General features: G+C 41.4%; 2 protein-coding genes and 1 non-coding gene across 4 annotated transcripts; 1 reads left to right on the top strand and 2 right to left on the bottom strand.

Annotated features, from left to right (window-relative positions):
• Positions 1-575: 575 nt before the first annotated feature.
• trnai-aau lies at positions 576-649 on the bottom strand. Its single transcript has one exon. It is a non-coding gene; the product is annotated as a tRNA-Ile (tRNA).
• Positions 650-1,131: 482 nt separating this feature from the next.
• Positions 1,132-4,194, bottom strand: scpp1 (secretory calcium-binding phosphoprotein 1). The gene is made up of 9 exons (XM_035177116.1): positions 4,029-4,194; positions 3,773-3,830; positions 3,339-3,386; positions 2,966-3,016; positions 2,820-2,846; positions 2,665-2,706; positions 2,400-2,441; positions 2,228-2,287; positions 1,132-1,787 (listed from the first exon to the last, which is right to left on the bottom strand). The coding sequence occupies exons 2-9, from the start codon at positions 3,824-3,826 to the stop codon at positions 1,359-1,361; spliced, it is 753 nt and encodes a 250-aa protein (XP_035033007.1). The 5' UTR covers positions 3,827-3,830; positions 4,029-4,194; the 3' UTR covers positions 1,132-1,358.
• A 2,600-nt stretch (positions 4,195-6,794) lies between these two features.
• sparcl1 (SPARC-like 1) lies at positions 6,795-12,687 on the top strand. Of its 2 annotated transcripts, XM_035178213.2 has the most exons (12): positions 6,795-6,916; positions 7,876-7,931; positions 8,018-8,083; positions 8,167-8,451; positions 8,488-9,213; positions 9,661-9,769; positions 10,122-10,243; positions 10,341-10,461; positions 10,556-10,692; positions 11,078-11,226; positions 11,734-11,882; positions 12,102-12,687. In XM_035178213.2, exons 2-12 carry the CDS (start codon positions 7,878-7,880, stop codon positions 12,128-12,130), a joined length of 1,947 nt encoding a protein of 648 aa, XP_035034104.1. In that variant the 5' UTR covers positions 6,795-6,916; positions 7,876-7,877; the 3' UTR covers positions 12,131-12,687. The 2 variants fall into 2 exon arrangements, with proteins under 2 accessions (XP_035034104.1, XP_035034096.1); XM_035178205.2 differs by having other exon boundaries at positions 8,167-9,213.
• The last annotated feature ends 964 nt before the right edge of the window (positions 12,688-13,651 follow it).

Here is a 13,651-nt window from a genome sequence, read left to right as displayed (position 1 = left end):
CAGCGTGTCATGGTTGCCAGTTGTTCAGAGAGAGAAAGAGATAGAGAGAGAGTATAGAACATATGAAAGTAGGAAACATTATTTTTTATATAGAAATAAAAAAATTCTCTTAAGTACTATAGTATTCTATAGTTGTGCAATATGTACAGTTAGTGTTTTTTTTTGCTACGGGAAGTTAAAGTGAGAGAGAGGGAGAAATAGATCAAAAGAGAGACTACTACCCATAACCGGAAGTTCTTTAGTTAACCTTTAATATGACTACAGCCTTTGTGGGTTTTTTGGTATAACTACAGTATTTCCTTGTATAAAAGTATACTATAGTATAGTGTGTACTCAATAAATACCAGTACTATACAGTATGACGCCGTGCATCTTCTGCTCCTGCAAATATTTCACAATAAAAATCTTTAAAAAAAACCAAATGAACGGATTCAGTCAACAGAAATGCAACTGTCTCTTTATTAAGAAGCGGGTAGGCTACAGGAAGTGTTGCAAACATTAAAGTTCGTGTCCTATTGGACAGATTAACAGTTCCGGAGCCAGTGTGACATGTCGGAGAAAAAGCAAAACGTCAGTGGCCAGTACGGGGATCGAACCCGCGACCTTGGCGTTATTAGCACCACGCTCTAACCAACTGAGCTAACCGGCCATGTGACGCAAAGAGGGAATTCTTTTTTATATAGGCAGACAGATGAAAGGAATTTTTGGGTAATGTTTCGACATTGGTTTGAAACTACATATGAACTCAAGACTTCCAACATATAAGCGTGTGATTGAAATCTATTCTGTCTAATGTCGCTGGTTGTATTTGCTGGCTGATTGTTGGCTTAAAAAATCTAATGTTAGGATTAGGAGCTTTCAAAACAATCTCACTAGCGAGCATCGCTAACCACATGGAAGATGTTGTATTTTACTTTGAAAGTAATAGTAAGAGTCTGATCACACGTTTTGTGTTAATATTAATGAAGTAGTTACTAAAAGTGAGTTCAAATCAAAAGAGGTTGACTGAAATTATGAAGATGCATTCATTGAAAATACTCAAGTAAATGAAGTGTAATGTTACTTAGTAATTGTGTTACTTTCCTTTACTTGCCATGTCTAAATATATTAAAACATGCAAGTCCCCAATACCAGGGTTATATTATTTGTTTATTATTATCAAAACAAAGTAAATACTTGGCTACATCATAATAATAGTCACACGTAACACAATAAATCAGCTGCAGGTAACAGTATAATGCAGGAAATCAACATTCAGAAGCGATGGGCAAGAGGAAACATGAGAGTCTTCATTCAAGTCATTTATAATGGTTGTGTAGTTCATAGTGGGAAAATTAAAGCTGCACGAGTGCACGTGATCATCTCCGTAGAGTCAGCTCCCTCTCGTCGTCGTCCGGCGCCATCAGATTGTCCACACCGTAATGGGCGTCGTCTCCTATATCGTGGAAGAGGTACTCGTCGCTTTCACAGCTCTGGGTTCCATTCACACAGTCACTGGTTTTCATCTGCTGGACCTCGGCACTGTCGCTGTCCTCTGTGCTCTCGCTGGTCTCGCTGGTCTCGCTGGTCTCGCTGCTTTCACTGCTGCTGCTCTCGCTGGTGGTGGGAGCAGCGGTGGCCTCACTGGTGTCTGAGCTTTCACTGCTGCTGCTGGGATTATCCACCTGATTATCAATCGTGGGGGTGGGCTCCAGGGTGCTCAGCTGCTCCTCTTGACCTTTGACCTCTGTGCTGCTGTTGTCCTCGCCGCTCAGGTCTTGCACGACATGAAAGACTTGAACCCAACTCTGATGCAGAAAGAAATGACCGACACAGTGTTACTCATCTGTAATATCAGTTCAGTCTTTTTCTAGACATAATATGTGATTATGTACATATTTCCTATATTTTATTTTTCATTTTATTCTTTATTGATTATATACTTTCACATGTTATCTTGTCTACCTCATTTTAGCTTATCTTATCTTATCTTATCTTATCTAATTGTTTGCTAAAAAGTCCGCTGCATTAACAAAAAGGTGCCTGTTGTGTTGTTTCTGATGCCCTCAAGTTGCCAAAAAAACAGTTATTGCAGGTTTAAATTGAAGAAATATGATGATTAATTTTTCTATGAAGTTGCAATTTGATATGATTACGTAAATAAGTGGTTGAAACATCTTATCTTGTCTTTTTTCGTATCTTATCTTATCTTATCTTAAAGCGAGAGTTTTAAGAGCGTGTAACTCACCCTTCGAACATTCTCCTCACTGCTCATGCTGTTATCTCTGGTTTCAGTCATCGAGTCACTCTGTGGAAAAACAGTGAATAATGAGTGGAGACCCGAAATATTATTGCACTATATGGTAACATTTTGCAAATGAAGTAGGTTTGGTAGAATATTATATTTTCTTTCATCTTACCCCATCTGACTCATCTGACTGACTGTCACTCTCCTCCGATGTCTGTTTTTTTTTTTTAGGAAAAGAAACAACTCGTTAGGCAAACTTCTCTCCATATTTCTCCTTTATTTCTTTTAACTTTCACTTTCACTTGATCTTATTATAATTATCTTCATTTTTACGAGTATAGGGTTTGTCATATGATTGATTTGAGATCATGAACCCAACAATAACAGGCTTAATTTATGCTTTAAGTATATGCAGATGAAGTGTTTGTACAACCCACCTTGTCCTCTGATGTGGATTCTAACGATTCTGATTCTGAACTCTGCAAACAAACACAGATGACGTCAGACACATTTTCAGCAGATCGATTACATCAGAATAATATGATTTTTCTTCAGGAGTTTTGCAGGAAATAGAAAAATCTGAGTGACTCACTTGATCTGAGTTACTTTCTTCAGAGCTCTGCAAAACAAAGAGGAGTAAAAATCCATTAAGGTGGAGCTCAGCAGTCAAACACGATGCTGAAAGGCTGCATCTGAAAATAATCATTTACTCATGACTGTAATACACGTAGACAGTACCTGCTCTGAGGTGTTATTTTCAGACGATTGTGAAACAGACGAACTTTCAGTCTGAGGAAAAACAAGAAAAGAAAAAAACGTGACCACACACCCCAGTATGTTTAATTATACCCTTTAACTGCGGCATCAACAATTATGACATTCATTCAAGACTCATCCATCATTTAAGACCCAAAAGCAGTTGCTGCATAAATGGTGCAGACATGGGAATTGTCTTGAGGTCTTGAGGAGTCGTAGAATAACCGCACCTATTGTTAGTTTTTCTGCTGACTGTCACAGAAAGCCTGCAGTCAAATGATTTATGGGTAAACTGTGTGGTGTTTTTTGTAAAGCACAGCTCCACCAGGAGGAGTTCATATCTGATGGCACTCACCGAGTTTGAATCAAGCTCACTTGTGTCCAGAAGGGCATTGAAAGAAATCTGTCAGAGGAAACACACACAGGCAAGAGGTGAGGACATTATTCCACAGATGGTGGATCTGTAAGATGCACATGATCCATCAATGGGGATTTGTAGGTATTTTACAATATATAGGCCCGTTGTAAAATACCTACCAATCCACATAGTTTTTTTTACTTAGCTTAAAAATCTAAATACAAGAAACAGTGCAGGTCTATGATGATATTTGACATTTGTTATGCTATTCTGCAGACTTTTTGTAGTATTGTTCTGAGTATGTTATTACTGAGCCACTGTATTAATAGTGAATATATTAAAAGAGTAATTTTTCAAAGTTTATAAATGTGGCCAAATTACATAAGTAACACCCAGTTTCAAGAGCTTTATTTTCAGAGATTCGTACTTACTGGGTTGGCAAAAACTGCTCCAATGAGGCAAAACGTTATGATGGTGATCTTCATTTTTCTGCAAACATGATAAGAAAAACATAAACTTAGCAACATGGTAAAACAAAAGCACATTCAAAGCTGGAAAAGGAAAACTAAGTTTGGAGATATGGTAATAAAAGAGCTAGAAATCAGTGCATGCATAAACAAATATGAGTCACGAGCCAAAGCAGAGAGTTGAAAACAATCAATATGTCATAATCAGTCAATACATTACCTTTCTTTGTCTGTTGGATGGAGAGCGGTGAAGGGGTGAAGTTAGTCGTCCGTCAGCAGCAAACAGGAGGAGAAGCCAGTGTCTGTTCAGTCCCACGTATGGAAGCTGGTGGTTGAGGCAGTAGGAGCTGGATGTGTGGATCTGCTGCAGGAAACTTCAAGCTCTGTATATAAGCATCTTCAATTAAGTTGCATCACTTCCTTCCGGATGTCTCTCTCTTTCTCTGCCTCTCTCTCTCTCTTTCTCCTGTCGACACGCAAAAAAGGTGTGTTTGTTTCCGGAGAGAGCGAGCTCAAAACATACACATGATGACACAATGCACGCAAACACACGCACATGCACACACACAGAGCTGTTTCATTCAGTCACTACATTTTCTCCACGCCCTCTCAAGCCCTTAGTGAAATATAGTTCAGCATGGGAAACCATAGGGTTTGTGGCCTGTAGAAAAAACAAACTCACCCACTCAGAGGGGGAAGGACGGCGAGACAGGGACCTGCCTGTTTCCGGTGTGGAAATGGATGTTTTTAATTTAATATCTAGTCACCCAACAGGTTCTATTTTTATTTATTGCGACAAGGTGTATGTGGGACGTAGAGCCTTGCTCAAGGGTAGATGCAAGATACTTGGAGAAACTTGGAGAGAATTTGAGATAAATGGAGAAAATTAACCTTTTGCCATCTTTAATAGGCTTGTGACGGCTTCATGTATCAAACATTCTCATCAGGTCTTAACACACTAACGATACTTTAAACTGAAAACAAGCCTGTTTGTAACCTAACTTCCTCACTGTTACACGATGTTATTGGAAATAGGATTTGTTCTTGGAAATAGCTTTAGAAAGCCTATATAAAGAATTATACATGTTCCCTCCTGAGGCTCATAACTGTTTCCTGGATGTCCTTATATGGTCAGGCCCAAAATAAGATTAGAGAATTCCTAGTTTAACCTCACTTCGGATTCCAGCCATGCAAAAGAAACTTGTAATTAGACTGGATGTTCACCCGTCTGGAGCTGTTTGCCAAAAACCACAGCTACCAGCAGTTGTAAGATCCTGCTTCAGCAATGGGAGGGGTGAGGAGACGATGATTTAGGCTTGATGAAGCAAACAGACCGGCAGTCAGCAATGTCCTCACATTCACTCTTTAGGTTATTTACGTTTTATGATGTATTAACTCTTTCAGTTGGGCATCTGTTACATCTACGTTATTGATTTTCTTACACGGCAATAGATATTTACAGCAGGACAACTGTATTTCAAATCTGGTCCTCAAGGGCCGGTGTGCTGCAGATTTTCAATTGTCTGAGCCATATGGGCCAAATATGCATTAGAAATTAGAATGGATTAGAAATTCTATAACATGTGTGGGTGAACCTGAACAGTTTCTATAATAACTGGAGTGGCATTCAGTTCAGCCGAACATCCACCAAGGCCCAGCAGTCTCCTTAAATTCAATCAAATTACACTCACTTATAGATATCAGTTCCATAAAAATGCCGGATTTTTTCATCAAGATCCATGAATTATTCTCTGGGAAATCGGTGAATACGTCAAATAACATCCAATCTTCCATTGTCCGTTTGTCAGGATCTTCACCAAATTGAGTTATATCTTGGCCCATGTTCCTTCCACCAAGTATTGTGGAAATCTGATCTGTAGTTTTTGCGTACACCTGCAGACAAACAAACAAACCAACAGACAGGGGCGAAAACATAACCTGCTTGGCGAAGGTCAAAATATTGACCAGAAACCAATGATAAAAATATTCTGTTTTTAATACTGAAAGCAAAGTTTATGTTCAACCCTGGAAACAGTTGACAAAACAATCTCAGCGCCTCCTCGAGCTTTTGACCACATCACATGATCTACATCAGAAAATGGAACTGGCCTATAGTACCATGAGATAAGTGGATTGAATTTGAGGATAGTGTGAGAGAAATAAAGGCTCCAGGTTTCAACCAAACTTTTTATTCTGACAGTATTGGTTGGTGATGTTACAGAAACAAGTGGTGCTTGTGAAGATCATGTGAATAGAAAAGAATATTGCAAATAAGAGTATGAATTTGTGATGTAACAAATACTATGAAAACTAAGGAAAGAAACTGTTCTGAGGTCTGCCAGTCTGTCTTTTGATACACCTGTGCTGCCCTCCAGAGGACAGGAGGTTGAACAGGTGGTGTTTGGATCTTTCTGGCTCTATTGTGGCACAGACAGAAAAAACATGGGGGCAACCAATGAAATCTTGCAAATTTGAATGAATACGGCAAATAAAAGGTGCCATGAACGTGACTATTTGAACTACTCTGGTCTAACTGCCGCTGACATATGTTGTTACTCAGTGTGTGTATTGAAGCTTCAGAAACACAGACTTGTAAACACAGTGACATCTAGTGGTCTATTTTATGTATTTCTTGTGTCATGAAACCATCTTTCATGTGACACCCAAGTGGTTTCTGATTTTATTCTGTCATAAACAAACAAATACATAATATATGTACATAATACACTTATACAAATGTAAAAAAAAAACAACGTAAAAAAGAGGAAAACACAACATGTTGGGATTCACCATGTTTTTTTATGTTACAAGTTTATCATCAGTATTGAAATTGAATTTGTTTAAATCTGTCAAATGCTGTTTTCCCCCCTTTCCCCTATTCCCATGAATAATTACCATATCGTTCTTTTTCTTCTTTTTTCTGGCAGAACATCAACCAAAGTGTGGGGTCTCTGTCCCCCCCCTGTTGCCCAAAGACCCTCCCAAAGTCCAAAGTTGGCGTTAGCGCCCGAGACCCAGAAAAAACAGGGGCCATCTTCACAGGTTCAACACAGGCACATTCTGGTGTTTGTGCTGGATTCTACTTTCTCTTGCAACTGCCAGCCTCAGGTAAAATCCTTATTACTGACACTTTTACACATGTTTGACAATGAACCCACAGCGTTTAATCCATGTGTGTGTCTGTGATATCTTGTTAACAAACTGGTTTTCAGTTGAATTTGTTCGATGTTAAATGCAGCGATGCCCGGCTTGGCAACATTGTAGCTTCTTTGGGAACGACTGCTTTTGCTTTAATGCCTTGATTCTTTTTATGATGTATGAATAGTGAATATTTTTATTCTGTCTGCTTTAATGTACCGATACTAATATTTCATGTAATACAGACAAACTGAAATGTTGTTTAATTACCTGTATTTTCCCTTTTAGATATGTTTGGAATTTAAAAAAACTAATTTGAGTTTTGTGATTTGTAATCAAATACAATCTTAAGAATATTGTAGAGGAAATAAATGTCTGCATATGTCCTTTGCAACATTACTTATTATTATTAAACTAAATAATATTGAACAACGCATTAGTTTCAGGGAATTTTCATTCACGCCCCCACCTGCACCCAGTTATTTGGTTGATCCATGGAGCTATTGTTCCCCTGGACAGGCCCAGCGATGTCTGTTTTGTTTCCGTCCACACAGACAAAAAGTTTGTGGACTTAGACAACTTTTTTCCAGTCTGGTAGCTTCTGATGTTTACTTAAGCTCTGAATGTGACTTTTGAGAGAGAGACGCATCTCAGAGGCCTGTTGCCGTGACAACAGTGGAGACAAATAGCCGTGGCCCTGCTCGTCATGAGCGTGTTGGCAGCATACTGATGCACTCATGTGATTTGACTTTGAAAGATGTGCCAAGTTCACGTCTTTGTTGTGGCCAGTTAGAAGTCAAGATATAATGTGTTGGTTATGATGAGCTTTTTATGTTTTGGTTTAAAAACTGCTTCATCTTAATGTAAATTACATATGATCTATTTTATATTTCTGTCTTGTGTTTAAACTGTTAATTTCATTGTTTCAGGTATGAGGGCCTGCTTACTTTTCCTTTGTTTACTGGCAGCCACACTTGCCCTGTCTGTGAGTAACAAAGTTATTATTAATTCTTCTAGTAAATGTGATATTTGAATTATTTGACCATCATTGATTATACTTGTTATGTCCAGGTTAAAAGTAAACATCATGGAAAACATCATGGATTGCACAAGACGTCACACACAGCCAAAGAAAAGGTAAAAAGTGACTCTGATACAAAGTTTTATTTGAATGAGATGATTTCATGCTTTAATTTCTTTTCTTCTTCTTTCTGATTAAGGATGCTATCACAGAGGAGGCCAACAAGCCACAGGTCTTACCCACTTTAGTGACATTGGAGGCCAAGAGCCAGGATCGGGAGGACGAGGAGTTGAGCTCCGAGGGCAACGCTAACGCTAACAAGGAGGATGGAGAGATTGAGGCGACTGAGAGGAGAGATAAAAGCACTGCGCTCCTGTTGAGTGAGGAGGAGCTGGTGGACCTCCTGAATAAAGAAGCTGCAGAGGAAGAAGTGGAGGAAAGAGAGCTGAAGGAAGAGGAAGTGGAGTCGGTCAAAGGCAAGGTGGAGTCTGGTGAGGCCGTGGAGGCCAGTGAGGATAAGGAAGAGGAGAAGTTGGAAGACAACTTGGAAGTAGGGGAAGATGACGGGAAGGTGAAGGAAGAGAAGTTGGAAGAAGAAGTGGTGGAGGAGGCGAAGAGGATGCCTCACAAGGGTGAGAAGGAAGAGTCTGTTGGCAAAATGGCTGACAGAGTTGAGCAGTTGTTGGAGGAAGCAGAAGGCAGCACGGAGCTGGACATCCCAGTCGATCTCGACTACGCTGCCGATAGCAGCGTCTTACAACCTCTGCAGATGATATCAGCTAAGATGGAACCCCACACTGATGACACCCAGCCTCCATCAAAAACAGATGTTCCAGATGTCACTGAGAAAGAGGTCATTGAGAAAGAGCTGCCCACCATTGACGAGGACTATGACCAAGACGTACAAAACACTGAGGCAGCGCACAGCGAGGAGGCGTCCGACGTGGACAAGCTGCGAGACGACAAAGAAGCTAAATCTAAAGAGCCGAAAAGCAGCAGGGAGCTCGAGTCAGGGTCGAGTCCAGCAGCCGGAAAGGAGGAAGAGAGGAGCAAGAATGACAGCGCGGGTCATGGAAAGGGAAAGACGAGGAAGCAGAAGAAGAACCAAAGGGCGAGGAAGCACTCTCCTCAACGAGAGGAAGCACAGTCGGGACAAGAACTGAGCCAACAAGAACCTCAGGAGTCTGGGAGCAGCAGCACTGACAACACAGTGCACAAGGCGAAGAGGAGGAGGGCGGGAAAATGGGTAAATGATATGTGTACACGCACTTCCTGTTGTGGTGAGCAACTTCACTTTAGGCAGCTGTTTATAGTAAAGAGGCTCCAAAAGCCACTGCACGATATCTAATCAGCTGATAGGAGACAGGAGGCGGTGGAGACCAAAAAAAGAGTTTACGTTCACATGTGGTCAGAAACATGGCTCCAAATGAAAGATCACTTGTTCTCTTGTCGACCTTGTTTTGACTATCTTATATCATTTTATCTTATATCATTTTATCTTATATCATCTTATCTTATCTTACCTCGGCTCATCTTATAATTGTTTGCTAAGAGTGTTGTTTCTGATGCCCCCCCAAAAAGTGAACAAATGGGACATTTACTTTTTTCTGTGAAGCTGCAATTTGATATAAATAAGTGATTGAAACATTAGTCATCTGTTCCATGTCTCATGAAGTTGCACTTGCTTCTCCAGGGTCCGTTGGTAGGAATGAATCCAGTGCAGATAAGAGCCACGGTGGATCTCTACCCCAGCTCCAGGCCCTCTCTCACTGGAGGCGCACATCACCCAGAAGCCCCTGCAGGTCGGTTTCTAATTCATGGTTCCCCATACTGCACTAACCCAACTCTCTCATAGAGGAAACTGCTGACTGCTAAACATTTTTGCTCAGACTTCCACATGAATAGCACCACCCTGCTTCGCGGTCACTACCATAACACAGCTCTGCAGGCTTAAGGAGTGAATAAGAGAGATCAAGTTGAATTGAATCCTTAACAAACTCAAATAGCTGTGGAATGCAGGGGGGGGGTTGACGCTCAAAGTCCTCACACTGTAAAATAATACACATAAGCCATTCAGGAAAAAGGACCTTTTATGATTAAAATTCAGACAAAGTATAAATTGATTGTTGTAACACCATTTGTCTTTCCTTCTAGATCCATGTGACAATTTCCGCTGCAAGCGCGGAAAGATGTGTAAACTCGATGCCGACAATAAACCAGGCTGTGTGTGTCAAGAGGCGTCCCAGTGTCCTCCCAGTGTGAATGAGTTCGATCATGTGAGTATATATAACCTGTTGCTGGGTATAAGCTGGAATCTTTAGCCCCTGTTTTCATGATATTGAATTCTGATTGTGGTGTTCATGTTCCACGTAGGTTTGTGGGACAGACAACAAAACATACATTACATCGTGTGAGCTCTTTGCTTCTAAATGTAACCTGGAGGGCACCAAGAGAGGGCACAAGCTTCACCTGGACTACACCGGACCATGCAAATGTGAGAAGTAACCACTGCGCTCTATGGTTTGATCATTTCATGGCAGTGTGAGGAGAAATCATTTGACGCTGCTCTTTATGCCTCTTCCTGTCAGTGATTCCTCAATGTGTGGACACTGAGCTGGTGCAGTTTCCTCTACGGATGAGAGACTGGCTGAAAAATGTGCTGCTGCAGCTCTATGAGCACGACTCCATGTCCCCTGGCTTCCTCACGCCGAAACAACGTTTCAGAGTAAGACTCAGTGATGAAAATGAATTCATGCAGCTGGGATTCTGAGGCTCCTTAACATTATGGCTACTGCCAAGGAGGTTATGTTCTCACCGATGTACGTATCTTGGTTTGCTGATTGGGGCCTGAGTCTGGGAAGAACCCATTACATTTTGGAGCAGTTGTGGATTAAGAGACAGGTCCATATAATAATAATAATAGCAATAATAATAATAACAATAAAAATAATACAATTCATTTTATTGCACCTTTCATGACACTCAAGGTCACCTTACATCAGATAACATCAACAGCAATACACATACAATCATAATAAAACATACAGTCAACAGCAGAAGTGCAGTCTATACTTCAGGTAAGTCAATCTGTGTTGTCCTGTTTTCTGTAGGTGAAGAAAATCTTTGAGAGCGAGAGGCGTCTTCATGCTGGCGATCACTCTGTTGAGCTCCTCGCTCAGGACTTTGAGAAGAACTACAACATGTACATTTACCCAGTGCACTGGCAGTTTGCTCAACTCGACCAGCACCCGTCTGACAGGTTCACCTTCTTATTCCTCCTCATCACCTAATTTACTTGTAATTATGAAAGGATTAGAATCACATCGCTGATTGCAAGTTTATAACCTTGATGTGTTGAGTTTTACAACTTTCATCCCAAATATGTCAATTATCCAGCATCTGATATGAAATTATAATCATTTTGTGTGAAAAAGATTTGAAATATTTAATGAGACACCAAAACTGTAAAGAAACTTATGGTGATTTAATTGGTGGATTTGACTTTTTTATGTTCACAGGTCACACTGAACCATATACAATCTGTATAATTGATTATATAATTTCAAGGAATTTTATATGTCTAATTTAATAGTGAAAAAATTTAATAAAATCCTAATTTGTGCAGATAAAGTAAATTTCCAAGACAGCTTAACCTGGAAGAAAGATCTTATCGTACCTATTGTCAAATATTAAACAAACCCCTGGGGTCAAATCATAAAAGCCTTATTACAATGATGAAAGTCTGATAATGATTTGCTCTGTGCAGAGTGTTGTCCCACTCGGAGCTGGCACCGCTCAGGGTCCCTCTGGTGCCGATGGAGCACTGCACCTCCCGCTTCTTCCAGGAGTGTGACGCTGACAAGGACAAGCAGGTGTCCTTTAAGGAGTGGACCTCCTGCTTTGGCATCAAGAGCGGTGAGAGCAGCAGCATCAGTCATTAACTGACACCTCAGAGATATTATAAAGCTTCTTTTATCTACTAATCCTCACAGAAACACATTTATGGCCTTATCGAGCACATATATCAAGATTTTAAGAACAAGCAGCACCTTGAAATCAACCCTCAAACCTCTTTTGTATTCATTTCTTACTCAGTTTTAATGTACCTTTAAACTCCATGTATTCTCTCCACAGAGGACATGGATGCCAACCTGCTTTTCTGAGCTTCGTCTTGAACGTCACCTGCTGCACGAGCCTGAGGAGGCTCCTCTGACGGAGCAGCCTGGGAGAGAGAGAGAGAGAGACGCCTCCGTGAACCACTCAGCTCCTTTTCTTCATTAACTCATTTTACCTCCCGCTATATAGAGGACAAATGTTGGTGTGTGTTCAGCTCAGTGCTGTTATTTTGTGTCAGGCTAAGGTTGTGTAGTTGTTCTGGGGTTTAGACTCAGCTGCCTTTTAGAGTATAAGAGTCCTGTTTAACCCGTTTTGTTTTTAAATCCAGAAACTGTTTTCTAATGCATTCCGAACATGGGGAGAAGTTTACAACAGCTGACTGGTAGAGAAGGTCTCGTGCAGTTTAAAGTACAAAAGAACTTTGGTTTGTACGTTTGAGTGATTAAGTGCAGAATTACTCTTTAATTCAAAGTCAAGTAGAATCCCATACCTTGGTGTTATGCTAGTAAATGTAAATCAATAACTGTGTTGCTTAATTTAGTAGCAAAATCTGTAAATGTTTGTCTTTTTCACTGTATCTCTGATTAAAGCTTTACGGACAGCAGAGGTCTTCACAGTATTCCCCTGTTGTTTGTGTTCATGATTCTTTACAGTCCTGAAATAAAGTTATTCGTATTCATCATATTGGTGGAACGCGGCCGACCCCGGGGACACATCGGTTTACGCTCTAATATCATTTTTTTTCCTGATGCCACCATGACATGACAATACGACCTCATGGTGAAGAGAAGGACGGTCACTGATACCTGGTTTGGGTTTGCCACATAATCCTGAAAAATGGCCCTCTGTAGGGAACCAAAGCAAAAAATAGCCCTGAGCACGGTCATGATGATTACAGGGACTTGTTGTTATGAGACAAGGTGCAGGACTCTGATTGGACGTCTCCTCACAGCATCTGATTCTCTCTATATAAGTGAGCAGAGAGGCAGCGTTTCACCTGTGGACTGTCTTCTGTCACTGAGATAAATCATGTTCTGTTTACTGTGGCTGCTCTTTCAGGCCTGGGCTGTTGTGGTGGAGGGGGGTGTGTCCTCTGGGAGTGCTGAGGCTAACGGTGTAGTGAATAATAATGGCGGAGCAGCAGCCGCAGGTAACAATGCCAACCCTGGGGCCCAAAATGGGGTCCTGCTGAACGGTGACCCGCTCGTGGTGCGTTTACTCCAACTTGGCGGGACGTTTTTCATCCAGCCAGTTGGGAACCAAGCAGGTCAGGCTCCTCTGCAGCAGCTCATTCCCACTGGAGCTCTTCAACAAGGTGGAGTGTTTCCTGTGGGCCAGACAGGGGGAGTGAATGTGAACCCACAGGGGCAGGTGCGGCCCCAGGCTGGGAGGGGAGGCCCACTCACACTGTTCACCCTGCTGTCACAGAGGAACGCCGGGGGAGACCCACAGGGCGCCGTGTTGACCCCCGGCCAAGTGCAGCTGATCTCGCTGGCCGGCCTGAACAACCAGCAGCGGCAGGTTCCAGCTGGTGGGAGCGCAGCCGGCGGAGTGAGGTTTCAGCGCTC

Source organism: Hippoglossus stenolepis, chromosome 2, assembly GCF_022539355.2.
Source record: "Hippoglossus stenolepis isolate QCI-W04-F060 chromosome 2, HSTE1.2, whole genome shotgun sequence".
Classification (NCBI taxonomy): Eukaryota; Metazoa; Chordata; class Actinopteri; order Pleuronectiformes; family Pleuronectidae; genus Hippoglossus; species Hippoglossus stenolepis.
This window is presented reverse-complemented; position numbering and strand designations above follow the sequence as displayed.